The sequence below is a fragment of the Microcaecilia unicolor genome, chromosome 11, assembly GCF_901765095.1.
Source record: "Microcaecilia unicolor chromosome 11, aMicUni1.1, whole genome shotgun sequence".
NCBI lineage: Eukaryota > Metazoa > Chordata > Amphibia > Gymnophiona > Siphonopidae > Microcaecilia > Microcaecilia unicolor.
Genome location: NC_044041.1, coordinates 191,578,807 through 191,592,316, shown reverse-complemented (window position 1 = coordinate 191,592,316; position 13,510 = coordinate 191,578,807). Strand labels below are relative to the sequence as shown.

General features: G+C 48.3%; 1 protein-coding gene across 2 annotated transcripts in view; it reads right to left on the bottom strand.

Annotated features, from left to right (window-relative positions):
- ASAP3 (ArfGAP with SH3 domain, ankyrin repeat and PH domain 3) overlaps window positions 1-13,510 on the bottom strand; it is a 69,326-nt gene that overhangs the window by 2,399 nt on the left and 53,417 nt on the right. Inside the window, exons 18-25 of one of the 2 annotated variants that reach the window (XM_030217741.1) lie at window positions 13,147-13,232; window positions 12,091-12,206; window positions 11,492-11,559; window positions 8,826-8,933; window positions 8,287-8,491; window positions 6,076-6,367; window positions 4,616-4,775; window positions 696-824 (exon numbers count right to left, since the gene is read on the bottom strand). In XM_030217741.1, coding sequence (XP_030073601.1) covers window positions 696-824; window positions 4,616-4,775; window positions 6,076-6,367; window positions 8,287-8,491; window positions 8,826-8,933; window positions 11,492-11,559; window positions 12,091-12,206; window positions 13,147-13,232 — 1,164 coding nt within the window. Of the gene's footprint in view, window positions 1-695; window positions 828-4,615; window positions 4,776-6,075; window positions 6,368-8,286; window positions 8,492-8,825; window positions 8,934-11,491; window positions 11,560-12,090; window positions 12,207-13,146; window positions 13,233-13,510 lie in introns of both variants that reach the window. The other variant, XM_030217740.1, reaches the window with a different exon arrangement.

The window sequence follows — 13,510 nt, the reverse complement described above, 5'->3', positions numbered from 1 at the left end:
CCCACTCATGGCAGGCTCAATGTGGCAATGGAGGGTTAAGTGACTTGCCCAGAGTCACAAGGAGCTGCCTGTGCCTGAAGTGGGAAGGGAATCGAACTCAGTTCCTCAGGACCAAAGTCCACCACCCTAACCACTAGGCCACTCCTCCACTGTTGCTACTATTTGAAGTCGGCCCTTGCAGATCACCAATGTGGCCGCGCAGGCTTCTGCTTCTGTGAGTCTGACATCAGACTCACAGAAACAGAAGCCTGCGCAGCCTTCTACATGGAATGTTGCTAGTGGAATAGCAACATTCCATGTAGAATCTCCAATAGTAGCAACATTCCATGTAGAATCTCCAATAGTATCTATTTTATTTTTGTTACATTTGTACCCCGTGCTTTCCCACTCATGGCAGGCTCAATGTGGCTTACATGGGGCAATGGAGGGTTAAGTGACTTGCCCAGAGTCACAAGGAGCTGCCTGTGCCTGAAGTGGGAATCAAACTCAGTTCCTCAGTTCCCCAGGACCAAAGTCCACCACCCTAACCACTAGGCCACTCCTCCACTCCTGTTTATAAAGGAGTTTGACATTTCTATGTAACAAAATAGTTGGGATAGTAACATTTTTTGGCTGGTCCAGTTGCCCCTTTTCTTATTCTGTCACACACATACACTCACTTGGACCCTCACTCTGTGAAAGGTTCCAGGACTCACCCAGCAGTGAGCGTCCTCTTCTGCGGTCAGCATGATCACCTCTCCCCTGGAGAACGATAGGTCACTGGCACGCTCTCCTTTGAAGTTCACAAGAGCCCGAGCCCTCCTCTGCCTCGTGGCCGCCTTTGGCTGCTAAAAGAAAATTTGGAAAGAAATCACTGCTGCACCCAAAAGCCAGGTGACTCCTAGCTAGGACTCACCTCCCTCTCCTTCCCGCCTTAGTCTTCAAGAAGAACATGGAAAAAGTGAAGAAAAGTCCCGTGGGTGGGTTGGTAGGGGGCACAAAAAGAAAATTGTACACTAGTTTCAACGGGCAGTTGGAATTCATTGCCAGAGAATGAGGTAAAGGTGGTTAGCTTAGCGGGGTTTTAAAAAGGTTTGGATGGCTTCCTAAAGGAAAAGTCCATAGACTATCATTAAATTGACTTAGGGGGAAATCCACTATTTCTGGGATAAGCAGCATAAAATATACTGAACTTTTTCGGGATCTTGCCAGGTATTTGTGACCGGGATTGGCCACTTTTGGAAACGGGATGCTGGGCTTGATGGACCTTTGGTCTGTCCAGTGTGGCAATACTTATGTACTTATGACTTGATCACTGTACTTAATTTAAATATGTGCCAAAGGGTTACAGGGAGGGAGGAGTGAATATCCATTGCTCATCCCTGCAGAGGACAAGCCGCCCAACATTTTAAACTAATTAACCAGCCAGGAATGGTTCCTGGCCAGGTAAGTAGCACTTAACTGGCTATCCAGCAATATTCAGTGGGAGATCGCTGGTTATCTCCCACTGAATATTTGCAGTCAGTGCATAGTGGATAACTTGTTATATCGCACAATATTATCGGCTATTCGCTATTATTCAGCGCATCGCTGGCTAAGTTTGGTGGCCAAATTTGGCTGCCGAAATAGCAGGCCTATCTTTGGCCGGTTTCAACTTAACCAGCCAGCGCTGAACAATGGTTTGGCTGGTTAAGTTGAAACCGGCCAAAAACACCTAAATAGTCAATGCCAGTCAGCGGAAATGGCCCGACATTAATAAGAATATAAGTGTTGCCATACTGGGACAGACCGAAGGTCCTTCAAGCCCAGCATCCTGTTTCCAACAGTGGCCAATCCAGGTCACAAGTACCTGGTGAGATCCCAAAACAGTACAATAGATTTTATGCTGCTTAGCCTAGAAATAAGCAGTGGATTTTCCACAAGTCCATCTTAATAATGGCTTACGGACTTTTCTTTTAGGAAGCGTTCCAAACTGTTTTTAAACCCTGCTAAGCTAACTGCTTTTACTACATTCTCTGGCAACAAATTCCAGAGTTTAATTACATGTTGAGTGAAGAAATATTTTCTCCGATTCGTTTTAAATTTACTACTTTGTAGCTTCATTGTGTGCCCCCTAGTCCTAGTATTTTTGGAAAGAGCAAACTAGCAATTCACGTCTACCCGTTCCACTCCACTCATTATTTTATAGACCTCTATCATATCTCCCCTCAGCCGTCTTTTCTCCAAGCTGAAGAGTCCTAGTCACTTTAGCCGTTCCTCATAGGGAAGTCATCCCATTCCCTTTATCATTTTCATCTCCCTTCTCTGTACCTTTTCTAATTCCACTATATCTTTTTTGAGATGCGATGACCAGAATTGCACACAGTATTTGAGGTGTGGTCACACCACAGAGCGATACAAAGGCATTATAACGTTCTCATTTTCGTTTTCTGTTCCTTTCCTGATAATACCTAACATTCTATTTGCTTTCTTAGCTACTGCTGCACACTGAGCAGAGGGTTTCAACGTATCATCAACAATGACACTTAGATCTCTTTCCTGGTCGGTGACTCCCAATGTGGAATCCTGCGTCACGTAATTATAGTTCAGGTTCCTTTTTCCCACCTGCATCATTTTGCAGTTGCTCATATTAAATGTCATCTGCCATTTGGATGCCTAGTCTCATAAGGTCCTCTTGTAATTTTTCACAATCCTTTTGCGATTTAACAACTTTGAATAACTTTGTATTATCAGCAAGTTTAATCACCTCACTAGTTACTCCCATCTCTAGATCATTTATAAATATGTTAAAAAGCAGCGGTCCCAGCACAGACCCCTGGGGAACCCCACTTTCTACCCTTCTCCATCTCTGTCCTTTCCTGGTTCTCTTCCTACCTCTCCCTCCGCACCTTTAGTGTTCACTCTGGTGGATCCTCTTCTACTTCTATCCCTCTGCCTGTCGGCGTACCTCAGGGTTCTGTTCTTGGTCCCCTCCTCTTTTCTATCTACACTTCTTCCCTTGGTTCATTAATCTCATCCCATGGCTTTTCCTACCATCTCTATGCTGATGACTCCCAAATCTACCTTTCTACCCCTGATATCTCACCTTGCATCCAAACCAAAGTTTCAGCGTGCTTGTCTGACATTGCTGCCTGGATGTCTCAACGCCACCTGAAATTAAATATGACCAAAACCGAGCTTCTCATTTTCCCCCCCAAACCCACCTCCCCGCTCCCCCCGTTTTCTATTTCTGTTGATGGCTCTCTCATTCTCCCTGTCTCCTCAGCTCGAAACCTTGGGGTCATCTTTGACTCTTCTCTCTCCTTCTCTGCTCATATCCAGCAGACCGCCAAGACCTGTCGTTTCTTTCTTTACAACATTCGTAAAATCCGCCCCTTTCTTTCCGAGCACTCTACCAAAACCCTCATCCACACCCTTGTCACCTCTCATTTAGACTACTGCAATCTGCTTCTTGCTGGCCTCCCACTTAGTCACCTCTCCCCTCTCCAGTCGGTTCAAAACTCTGCTGCCCGTCTCATCTTCCGCCAGGGTCGCTTTACTCATACTACCCCTCTCCTCAAGACCCTTCACTGGCTCCCTATCCGTTTTCGCATCCTGTTCAAACTTCTTCTACTAACCTATAAATGTATTCACTCTGCTGCTCCCCAGTATCTCTCCACACTCGTCCTTCCCTACACCCCTTCCCGTGCACTCCGCTCCATGGATAAATCCTTCTTATCTGTTCGCTTCTCCACTACTGCCAACTCCAGACTTCGCGCCTTCTGTCTCGCTGCACCCTACGCCTGGAATAAACTTCCTGAGCCCCTACGTCTTGCCCCATCCTTGGCCACCTTTAAATCTAGACTGAAAGCCCACCTCTTTAACATTGCTTTTGACTCGTAACCACTTGTAACCACTCGCCTCCACCTACCCTCCTCTCTTCCTTCCCGTTCACATTAATTGATTTGATTTGCTTACTTTATTTATTTTTTGTCTATTAGATTGTAAGCTCTTTGAGCAGGGACTGTCTTTCTTCTATGTTTGTGCAGCGCTGCGTATGCCTTGTAGCGCTATAGAAATGCTAAATAGTAGTAGTAGTAGTAGTAGAATACTGACCATTTAACCCTACTCTCCGTTTTCCATCTTTTAACCAGTTTTTAATCCACAATAGAACAGGTACTTGGTCAAATGCATTGAATATCCGGACTCAGCACTGACCACAGGAGTCAACCCAGCTAACTCCCGCGGTCTGAATATCAAGCTGTAAAAGAAAATGGTGCCAATGGATCCATTTTGAAAATGACAGGACTGACTGGGCATTGTCCCATTCTGATTATGGCAACTCCACAGATGGGGTAAATGACAGTGGGAAAGGGACCAAAGAAAGGGAGGGAGGGAGAGACCAGACCAGGGGGTGGGGAGAGGAGAGAGATGCCGTACTCCTGGCAGGTGCCAGGGATGGAAGCAATGGGTATGCATGGGGGGGGGGGGGGGGGGGTTGCCAGAGATGGAAGCAATGTGTGTGTGTGGGGGGGGGGGGGGAGTGTCGAAACAAGTTGTCTTAAAGCATCACAATTCCTTGAGCTGACCCTGTTGTAAAGGTCTTGAAAAGCAAACTGGAAGTGAGTGTGCAGAGGTACCCTGGCATGACTCTTACTGGTGCAAATTTCCTGGGCAGGGGTACTGGGGGGTTGGTTTGCACTGGAGCCTGTGGCCTGCCAAAGGAAAGTATGCTGGAACTTCCAGGACTTGATGGGGAGAGGCTGGGGCTGGTCGACTTCCCGCTAATCCGCCGATAAGACTTCGTCCCTTCCGAACTGAAAGAGAAAGCATTGCAGATGTTTCACTACACTTGACCATTAAATGATACTAAGAAAATCTCACAAAATTTCCTTTAGCTTGAGTGTTATTTTTGTCATTAAATGATACTGCCTGCCATGGCCACCGAGAGGGGGGGCGGGCCCAGCGCCGCAGTCCCACCCACCCTCCGTCGTCGACCGTCTGCCACCGGTCCGGGCCCCCTGCATTGAAATCACAGCGCCTCTCACCTCCATGTGAAAGCGCTGCAGGCAGCAGGGCAGCAGATCGCCTCCCTTCGGGCCTCCTTCCCTCCCTGTGTCCCGCTCTCATCTGACGTAACTTCCGCAAGGGCAGGACACAAGGAGGGAAGGAGGGCCGAAGGGAGGCGATCTGCTGCCTGCAGCGCTTTCACACTGAGGTGAGAGGCGCTGTGATTTCAATGCAGGGGGCCCGGCCTGGTGGCGAATGGAGGGGGGGCGGACAGAGGGAGGAGCGGCCCTGGGGGCGGCCTTGCCCTGGGCCCGGCCCAGTCTCTCGGCAGCCCTGCTGCCTACATATGCCGTTCGGGCAGCTTTAGTTTCCAGGTCTCATAAGAGTTCTATGCAGCTTATTCTAGAAAGACATTTCATGGGTTTTGGAAGGCTATGTAGAAAGAATGCTTCACATCTTAGAGGGAACAATTATTGGAGAAGTTTGAAATGTACAAATCCTGTCTGTTTCACCATTGCGTCTATACCTTCTCTTTATATCTCATAAATGAATAGTACAACAAAAAAGTCTCTCCTTTCATTAAATGAGTTACTTCTTTTTAAATTATTCTTCCATACTTCAGCTACACCACAGATTTTTCTTATCGATAGACCTGTAATGAGGGAGAGGTGGCAGGAAGTGGGCACCAGTCTGTCTCTGTACGGCCCATGAAGCCCCAGTCTCACTGAGTTGCACACACTCTGTCACCAGCCAATCAGATCTAAAGAGGAAGAGACAGCACTGTCGGAACTCTCCATACTCTAGAACCCTCCTTGTATTGTTTTAGAAAGTTCTAGAATTCTGTTGTTTATTTGTTTGTTTTAAATTGAACCTTCTTTTATCCCTCTGACTTTTCTTTTTGCAAGGAAGAGTAGCCTAACGGTTAGTGCACTGGCCTGAGAACCAAGGGAAATTAGTTCAATTCCCACTGCAGCCCCTTGTGACTCTGGGCAAGTCACTTAACCCTCCATTGCCCCAGGTACAAAATAAGTACCTGTACATAATATGTAAACTGCTTTGATTGTAACCACAGAAAGGCGGTATATCAAGTCCCATCCCATTTCCTACCTGAATGGAACAGGGAATGAATGTGCCTGTTCCAGAGTCACACTGCAAGTCTGATTCAACACCTGACTGGGTTCGGACCTGCGACGCTGGAGGCCAGCGCCTGTCTCAGAATGCATTTCCCAGGAGGCTGTGCTGCGGGCTTCCACGGGGGTCTTAGAAGTAGGTGGCTGCTGCTGGGTGGCCCCCTCCAGAGTGCCAGGAGCACCAGAAGAGGATAGCTGATGCAGGACAGTGCCCACTAGTGTACTGGAGGACTGTGTCTCTGAAGGTTGGTGCACCACCTCTGAACGACCTATAAAGAGAACAGCGTGGAAAAAGAGACTGGACTAAGCTATTGTTTGGTCTTTGCATGCTGTGGTAGCATTCATTGTGCCAACACAAGTAGCACTGGTGGTCTTCTAAATAAAGAGGAACTGGGTCAGAACCAACGGGGCATGGTCTATCTGCCACTCCAGTTGTAATGGAAGCAGGTTCAAAGGGTAAAGGTCAGTGAGATAGCAGATAATCACCACTAGCAAGAATTAGTCATAAATGGCGGACTCCACCATATGTGGTCACAATCCCAACACCATTTCTGGTTAATTCTTGCTTTCAGGATTTGCCATGTGAGGTCAGACCGGGGTGGGGGGGGGGGGGGCTGGCACCGGGGTCTGTCTCTCTCCTGCTCCTGTGTGTCGGGACCCAGGTTATTGCATTAACGCTATAACTCGGGTCCCGGCACACAGGAGCAGGAGAGTGACAGATCGAGGAAGGAGAAGAGGATGGAAGGTAAGGAAGCTGGAGCGGCAGTTGTCTGAGTGGGGGGGGGGGGGGGGGGGCGGGGACAGCAGTCCTGCCCCAGGGCCCGGTTCTCGGCAGCCCTGCCTCTAGACATGCCTACGCTATGGAAGTCCCTGGGTACCTTTAGCCAGATAGGGAGGGAGGGGGCCCCCAAAGCTTGCTTGCAAGCCGTCCCTCATTCAACTTCAGGCAGATTTGAGGCAATTGCCCTGTTTGCCCACCCCTAACGCCCTGGCACCTCCTAAATAGATGATAGAATCATCACACAGCAACAGAAGAGAGGGAATCCAAAGCACAGAAAACCAAGTCAAGCAAAAAAAAAGTACAGTGGGCCTCCAAGAGTGGGTTGGCATCCAAACTTTAATGACAGACACGACATGGGCCTTCTTTCAGCAGAACGCCTGTGTCAGGGGTCATCAATATTGGTAATACAGTCTGGATAATATCCTCTGTTCTTTCAAGGCAGCCTAAACAAAGAGAGACAGTTCTCCTTATGCTCTACAGCAGCGTTCTTCAATGCAAGGGCCAATAGTTGCTCCTGGAGACCTCTAGGGTGGCCCTCATCATCATTCTGCCTTTTCTTCTGCTACTCTCTGCCTCTCTACCCAAGTTCATGACAGAAAGGAGGACGTAGATGAGGGGAAGAGCTGCATGCATGAAGGACTTGGCATTTCTCAATAGACGAAGAGAATGCATTGGAAACGCCCACCTCCATGAGGATACCCCCAATAAAAAGTTTGAAGGCGGGTTGGTGAAGGGGTTATAATTGACACACACTGGTCAACAGTGTTGTGGCCTCACATGGGAAAATATCTGGTGGCTCTCCTTCAGCTCATTGGCATCCAAAGTGGCCCAGACTTACAAATCAGAGAAGACCACTGCTCTACAGTTGGCAGTGTTTGTCTTACTTGAAAGAACTGGCTATGTTGCTTTTATGTTTATATGTGTTGCCACTGCCTGTTGAGATGAAAAGAACAGAGGATATTATCCAGACTGTATTATCAATATTGACGACCCCTGACACAGGTGTATTGCTGAAACATGGCCCATGTTGGGTCTCTCATTAAAGTTTGGGTGCCAACCTATTCTTCGAGGCCCACTGGACTATTTTTCTTAACATTATCAAACAGCCATAAATGAAATTAATAGAAAAGGTTTTTTTACAGCCACGATAAAAATGGCCTTAGCGATGGGAAAGATCCACAGAAGAACACAAGGACACACTAAGGCCAATTCTTACCACAGCTATGGTAGCCGATATGAACAAAAAGTACCAGAATACAAAGCAACCATTTCTGAGTGGATGCATCAGGGATGGTAGAAATCTCTGTGGTGGCCTGGAGATGGGGAGATGTCACTCCTTCCTCCTCCCCACTAGAGTGAAAACCAGGACATGGACTTCCTATACAGCCCTTCTTCTGAAGGGTTTACCTCTTCCTGGGTTTTTGAGAGGGAGCGGTGGAGGCATTCCCTCACTCCAGGACCGCTGTGAGGTGGGCCGGGATGGCACAAGAACGGTCTCGTAAGTCTGGTTGCTAATCCCCGTGCAGCTCCACCGATGCTGGGGAGGCACCGCGGCTTTGCCTGCAGGCTGAGGGTAGATCGTGGACTTGAAGGATCTCTGTAGGGGGCTCATCTACAAAAGGATAAGACGATCCATTCTTTGGATGTAACTTTGCTTACCGTAATAATCATTTTTTTTTAAATACATTCTATCGGGTATGAAGAACAAATCAAAAATTCATTATGAGATGCGCAATGATAGGAAAGGATATGAGATATTTTGTTTTAACGATCGCTCTTACATAAGCACATTATTATGTTGTGACAAAGACCAGCTGGAGACGACAGAGCAGAGCATCTCTTAGTGTTTCACATTCGTGCCCAGAATGGCTGTCTCATTTGCGTATCCAGCCCCAGCACCCCACTCCAGAAAGGGTCACAAAAACCAAGGTACCCCAGAGACTTACCCTCTGGTCCGGATCCTCCTCGCTATCGCAGGTATCCTCAGCCTGTGTATCCCAGTCATAGTCAACGTGTATCTGTAAGTTGAACTTCCCCGCCTGGGCCTGCTCCAGCTGAAATCCAAAACCATTCCAAAGGATTTTGCTGAGAAGACACCCAACATTCTTCCTTTTCTTTTTTTTTCCCCAGAAATTTTATTTTTATGCATTATATACATAAAATAAAACGGTAAAGTATAACAAGGTGGTTAACTATAGAAGTGATTCATATCAATGTATACATTCAGTGGCGTACCAAGGGGGGGGGGGGGGCGGGGGGGCGATCCTCCCCAGGTGCACGCCGCTAGAGGGTGCCACGGCGTGCGCCTGTGGGCTCCGAGTTCGCTACGCTAACTTCGCTGGTTCGCTGCAGCTCCCTCCCTCTGCCCCGGAACCAGGGGCGTAGCCAGACATCCAATTTTGGGTGGACCTGGGCCCAAGATGGGTGGGCAGAAGAACCTCGCCCCGTCCCACAGGTGATTTGGTCTCTCCTCTCGCCTGTATGCCATATGGTCTCTCAAACATCCCCCCTCTCCCACATACCTTTTAAATAGCAGATTTTCACCAGCAGGGAGCAGCACCTAATACACACTGCTCATTTGGCCCCACACCCTTCCCTCTGATGCAGCTTCCTGTTTCCGCCTAGGCAGAAATACATCAGAGGGAAGGCTGTGGGGCCGGTGCGAGCAGTATGTATGTCACTGCAGGCGAAGGTCTGCTACTTACAAGGTATGCAGGAGGGATACTTGTTGGGAGTTTTCGGCCGATGGGGCTTGGGAATCCCTGCCAGCCACATCATAGATATGCTACTGGGTGGGCCTGAACCCAAAGTGGGTGGGCCTGGGCCCATCCAAGCCCACCCTTGGCTATGCCACTGCCCGGAACAGGTTACTTCCTGTTCTGGGGCAGAGGGAGGGCGCTGCAGCGAACCAGCGAAGTTAGCAAACTCGGAGCCCACAGGCGCGCGCTGCAGCACCCCCCCCCCCAGCGGCGTGCACCCGGGGGGGGTGTCATTTCGCCGGGGGGGGGGCACGTTGCACCCGGGGGGGCGCATCGGCGATCCGCCCCGGGTGTCATCGAGGGTAGGAACGCCACTGTATACATTAATAATAAGAGAAAAGGACATTAGAAAAAAGAAGTTCCCAGATGCGTATGCCTTGTAGCGCTATAGAAATGCTAAATAGTAGTAGTAGTAGTAGTAGTAATGAGTATTATCCATGCAATAAATACTTCCCAGCTCTTGATCAATCCTTCTGTACAACACCCAAGGGCCCCTGGAGCTCATGCAAGAGGGGTACCCCCATTCTGTGGGCTGTGGCTCTCCCCATTCAATAACCCAGATAAAACTGCCGGTAGATGTAAAGATATGGACACAGGGGACGCAGCATTCGGTGAAGATAGGGATAGAAGATCTCTCTCTACCCTGCTCTCCCACTTCCTCCTTTGGCCACTAGCAGGCTCCCTCTCTCCCTCTGCAAGGAATATTAGTTAGCTGTAATATATATCTGAGAAAGGAACGGAGGGGACCTCCTTCCTTTCTATGTGGAGTGGAGGGGTAGCCTAGCGATTAGTGCAGCTGACTTTGATCCTGGTGAACTGGGCTTGATTCCCACTACAGCGTCTTGTGACTGTGGGCACATCTCTTAACCCTCAATTGTCCCAGGTACAAAATAAGTACCTGTATATAATATGTAAACTGCTTTGATTGTAACCACAGAAAGGCGGTATATCAAGTCCAATTTCCTTTTCCCTATTAAGTAGAGGAGTGTGGTAGCCGTGTTAGTCCACTCTTAAGGTTATCAATAGAAATCAAACAAAATAAAACATGGAAAAGAAAATAAGATGATACCTTTTTTATTGGACATAACTTAATACATTTCTTGATTAGCTTTCGAAGGTTGCCCTTCTTCGTCCTACATGGAATGTCGCTAGTGGAGGAGTAGCCTAGTGGTTAATGCGGTGGACTTTGATCCTGGGGAACTGGGTTCAATTCCCACTGCAGCTCCTTGTTGTTGGAATGTAATTGTATTTTACATGCATTGCCTGTCACCTATTATTTCTCTGTGATTACTCTGTGACCTCTGATGTGAATTACTTAGAGAGGTCACACAGCTATGCAACTTCCTGTGGGGGTAGATGCAGCACATGGAGCACATGGAGCTCATGATCTCTCCTAACCTGAGAGGATCTATGGTGGTGTGAGCATCCATTACCATCTAAGCACATGGAAGGAGCTGATAAGACAAATGTATAGTAATATGTATATAAAAGCCTGTCTGATTATAATCTAACTACAAACTGTGAGTAAACAGATGTTTTGTTACTTCAACTTTAAAGTGACTCAGCAGTGAATTATTCAGGGGTGAATGAGAGAGAGATGAAGAAAGAAATTAACATTTCTAAAGCTGAAGCTGTGTGTACTAAAATCTGCTAATTATTTACTACAAATAATCCAACACTTGTGACTCTGGGCAAGTCTCTTAACCCTTAATTGCCCTGTATACAGTACCTGTATATAATATGTCAACTGCTTTGATTGTAACCACAGAAAGGTGGTATATCAAGTTCCATCCTTTCCCTTTCTACCAAAAGCTGACTACACCCAATAAAGCAGAAATAAGGCTTGTGTTTACCAATTCTTCACATTCCGTGTGTTTCTTCTTCCTTGCAATGTCCAGAGCTGTATCACCCACTGCATTCACTAGACCCAGAAGCAGAGGACAGGTTACCACTGAATCATTTACCAGGCAGTTTAATGCACAATAAGACTGACAGCAGGATGGTATAGGGAACCAAAACCTTTCTACAGGTAGTGGCAATGCACAGGACCAAACAGGTACAGCCAGACAGCAGTGCAAGTTTCCCTTGTACATATGTCACACACACACACCCATCACAAACAGCAGTGCAAGCTTCCCTTGTGCACACACACACAGGCCCAGTCCAGCACAGCATAGCAGCAATGCAAACCTCCCTTACACACAGAGTGGCTCCACAACAGAACTGCTATATTATGAGCCACAACAGTGAAAGCTTCTTGGCATGGTTTACAATTGCACTTCAAACTCTCTGCTGCAGAAACAGCTCTGAACATTTCAAACGTTATTCATCCTCTAGTTCCTTCAACATGTCACCATCCACCCCTGCTTTCCCCACCAAGTAGATGTATACGAGCCCAAGCCTCCCACATGTCAGCCATGGCCCCTGTCTTGCAAGCCAAAAGTGTTCCTACCTAGGTTAATGTCTGCCTTGCCTTTCAGCAGGAGTTTTAGGCAGTTGGGGTTGTTATACAAAACACAGTAGTGGAGAGCCGTGTTCCCAGTCAGCGTTGTCCGGTCCAGGATTGCCCTGCAGAGATTAAAACAGGTAACTGTCTTCCCTGCCACTGCTGCCCAACAGAATCAAACCAAAGCATCGACTTCACTGAACTCAGCCCTCCTCCATGAGCAAGAAATTGGAAAAATACTGCAGGTCTGTTTATTACAAATATTTTTCAACCTCCGTAAGGTTACCCACAGCACTGCACAAAAATCTAATTTAAAAAAGGTATTCATAAGATGCAAAATATTAGCCTAGTGGTTAGAGCACTGGGCTGATAACCAGGGAAGCCCTGGTTCAGACCCTGATCCAGTTCCTTGTGACTTGGATAAGCCACTTAATCCTCCATTGACTCCAGGGGCAGACTGAGTGGTCTGGGCCCACCGCCTAGCCGCTGCCCAACACCCCTCTACCACATTGCTTCTGCCCCCCCCCCCTACCGCCACAGACGACATCCCCGCTGCCCCCGTCCTACCTGAAGGGCCCTGGTGATCTGCTGGTCTCTGCGGGGGTGTGGGAAAGCATGTTCTTTCCTGCCCACTACACTGCCTCTATTCCCCCACCCGCTGGAGCCGCCATGTTTTCAAAATGGTGGCCGAGACTTCCTGCGGTAGTCTCACGGGTCTCGACAGTCTCGTGAGACTTCTGCAGGTAGTCTCGGCCGCCATTTTTAAAATATGGTGGTGCCATGCAGGGGGAATAGCAGCAGCACAACGGTCAGGAAAGAACATTTCCACACCCCCCCCCCCCCCGCACCTTTAATGATAGGACCAGGGAGGGCTGTGGCATGCAGCGGATATCCGGGCACAGCCTCTGGGCCCTCGGGCACTGCCAGGTTGCCCAAATGGTCAGTCCGCCCCTGATTGCCTCAGGTACAACGTAACTTGCCTTGAGCTGCGACTGAAAAAGGAGTGAGCTAAAGCCGAATAAATGAATAAATCTACTAACTAAACAGCTAATTTGCCTTTACCCATTCTGGATGATGAAGTCTACCAATGGCAAAGAAGATCTGTCAGCCAGGCGCACAGCCAGGTGCAAAGCAGTCTCGCCTTGGTCCTGCCAAAACAAGAAATGCACTTAACTCTCACTTCACCAAACTGGCATTCGGTATCTTATACAAAGCTGTCAACACATCCAATCAAAATTCAAATAGATTGAGACTATAGATACTCACAGGCAGGGGCATAGCCTGGGCCCCCGTATATTTGGCCCTGGACCCCCCCCTGCCGATGACCCTCTTGACCCCCCCCCTCCCGCCATCAACCCGCCTTCTCCGTCGCCTACCTTTGCTGGCGGGGGACCCCAACCCCCGCCAGCCGAGGTCCTCTTCTTCC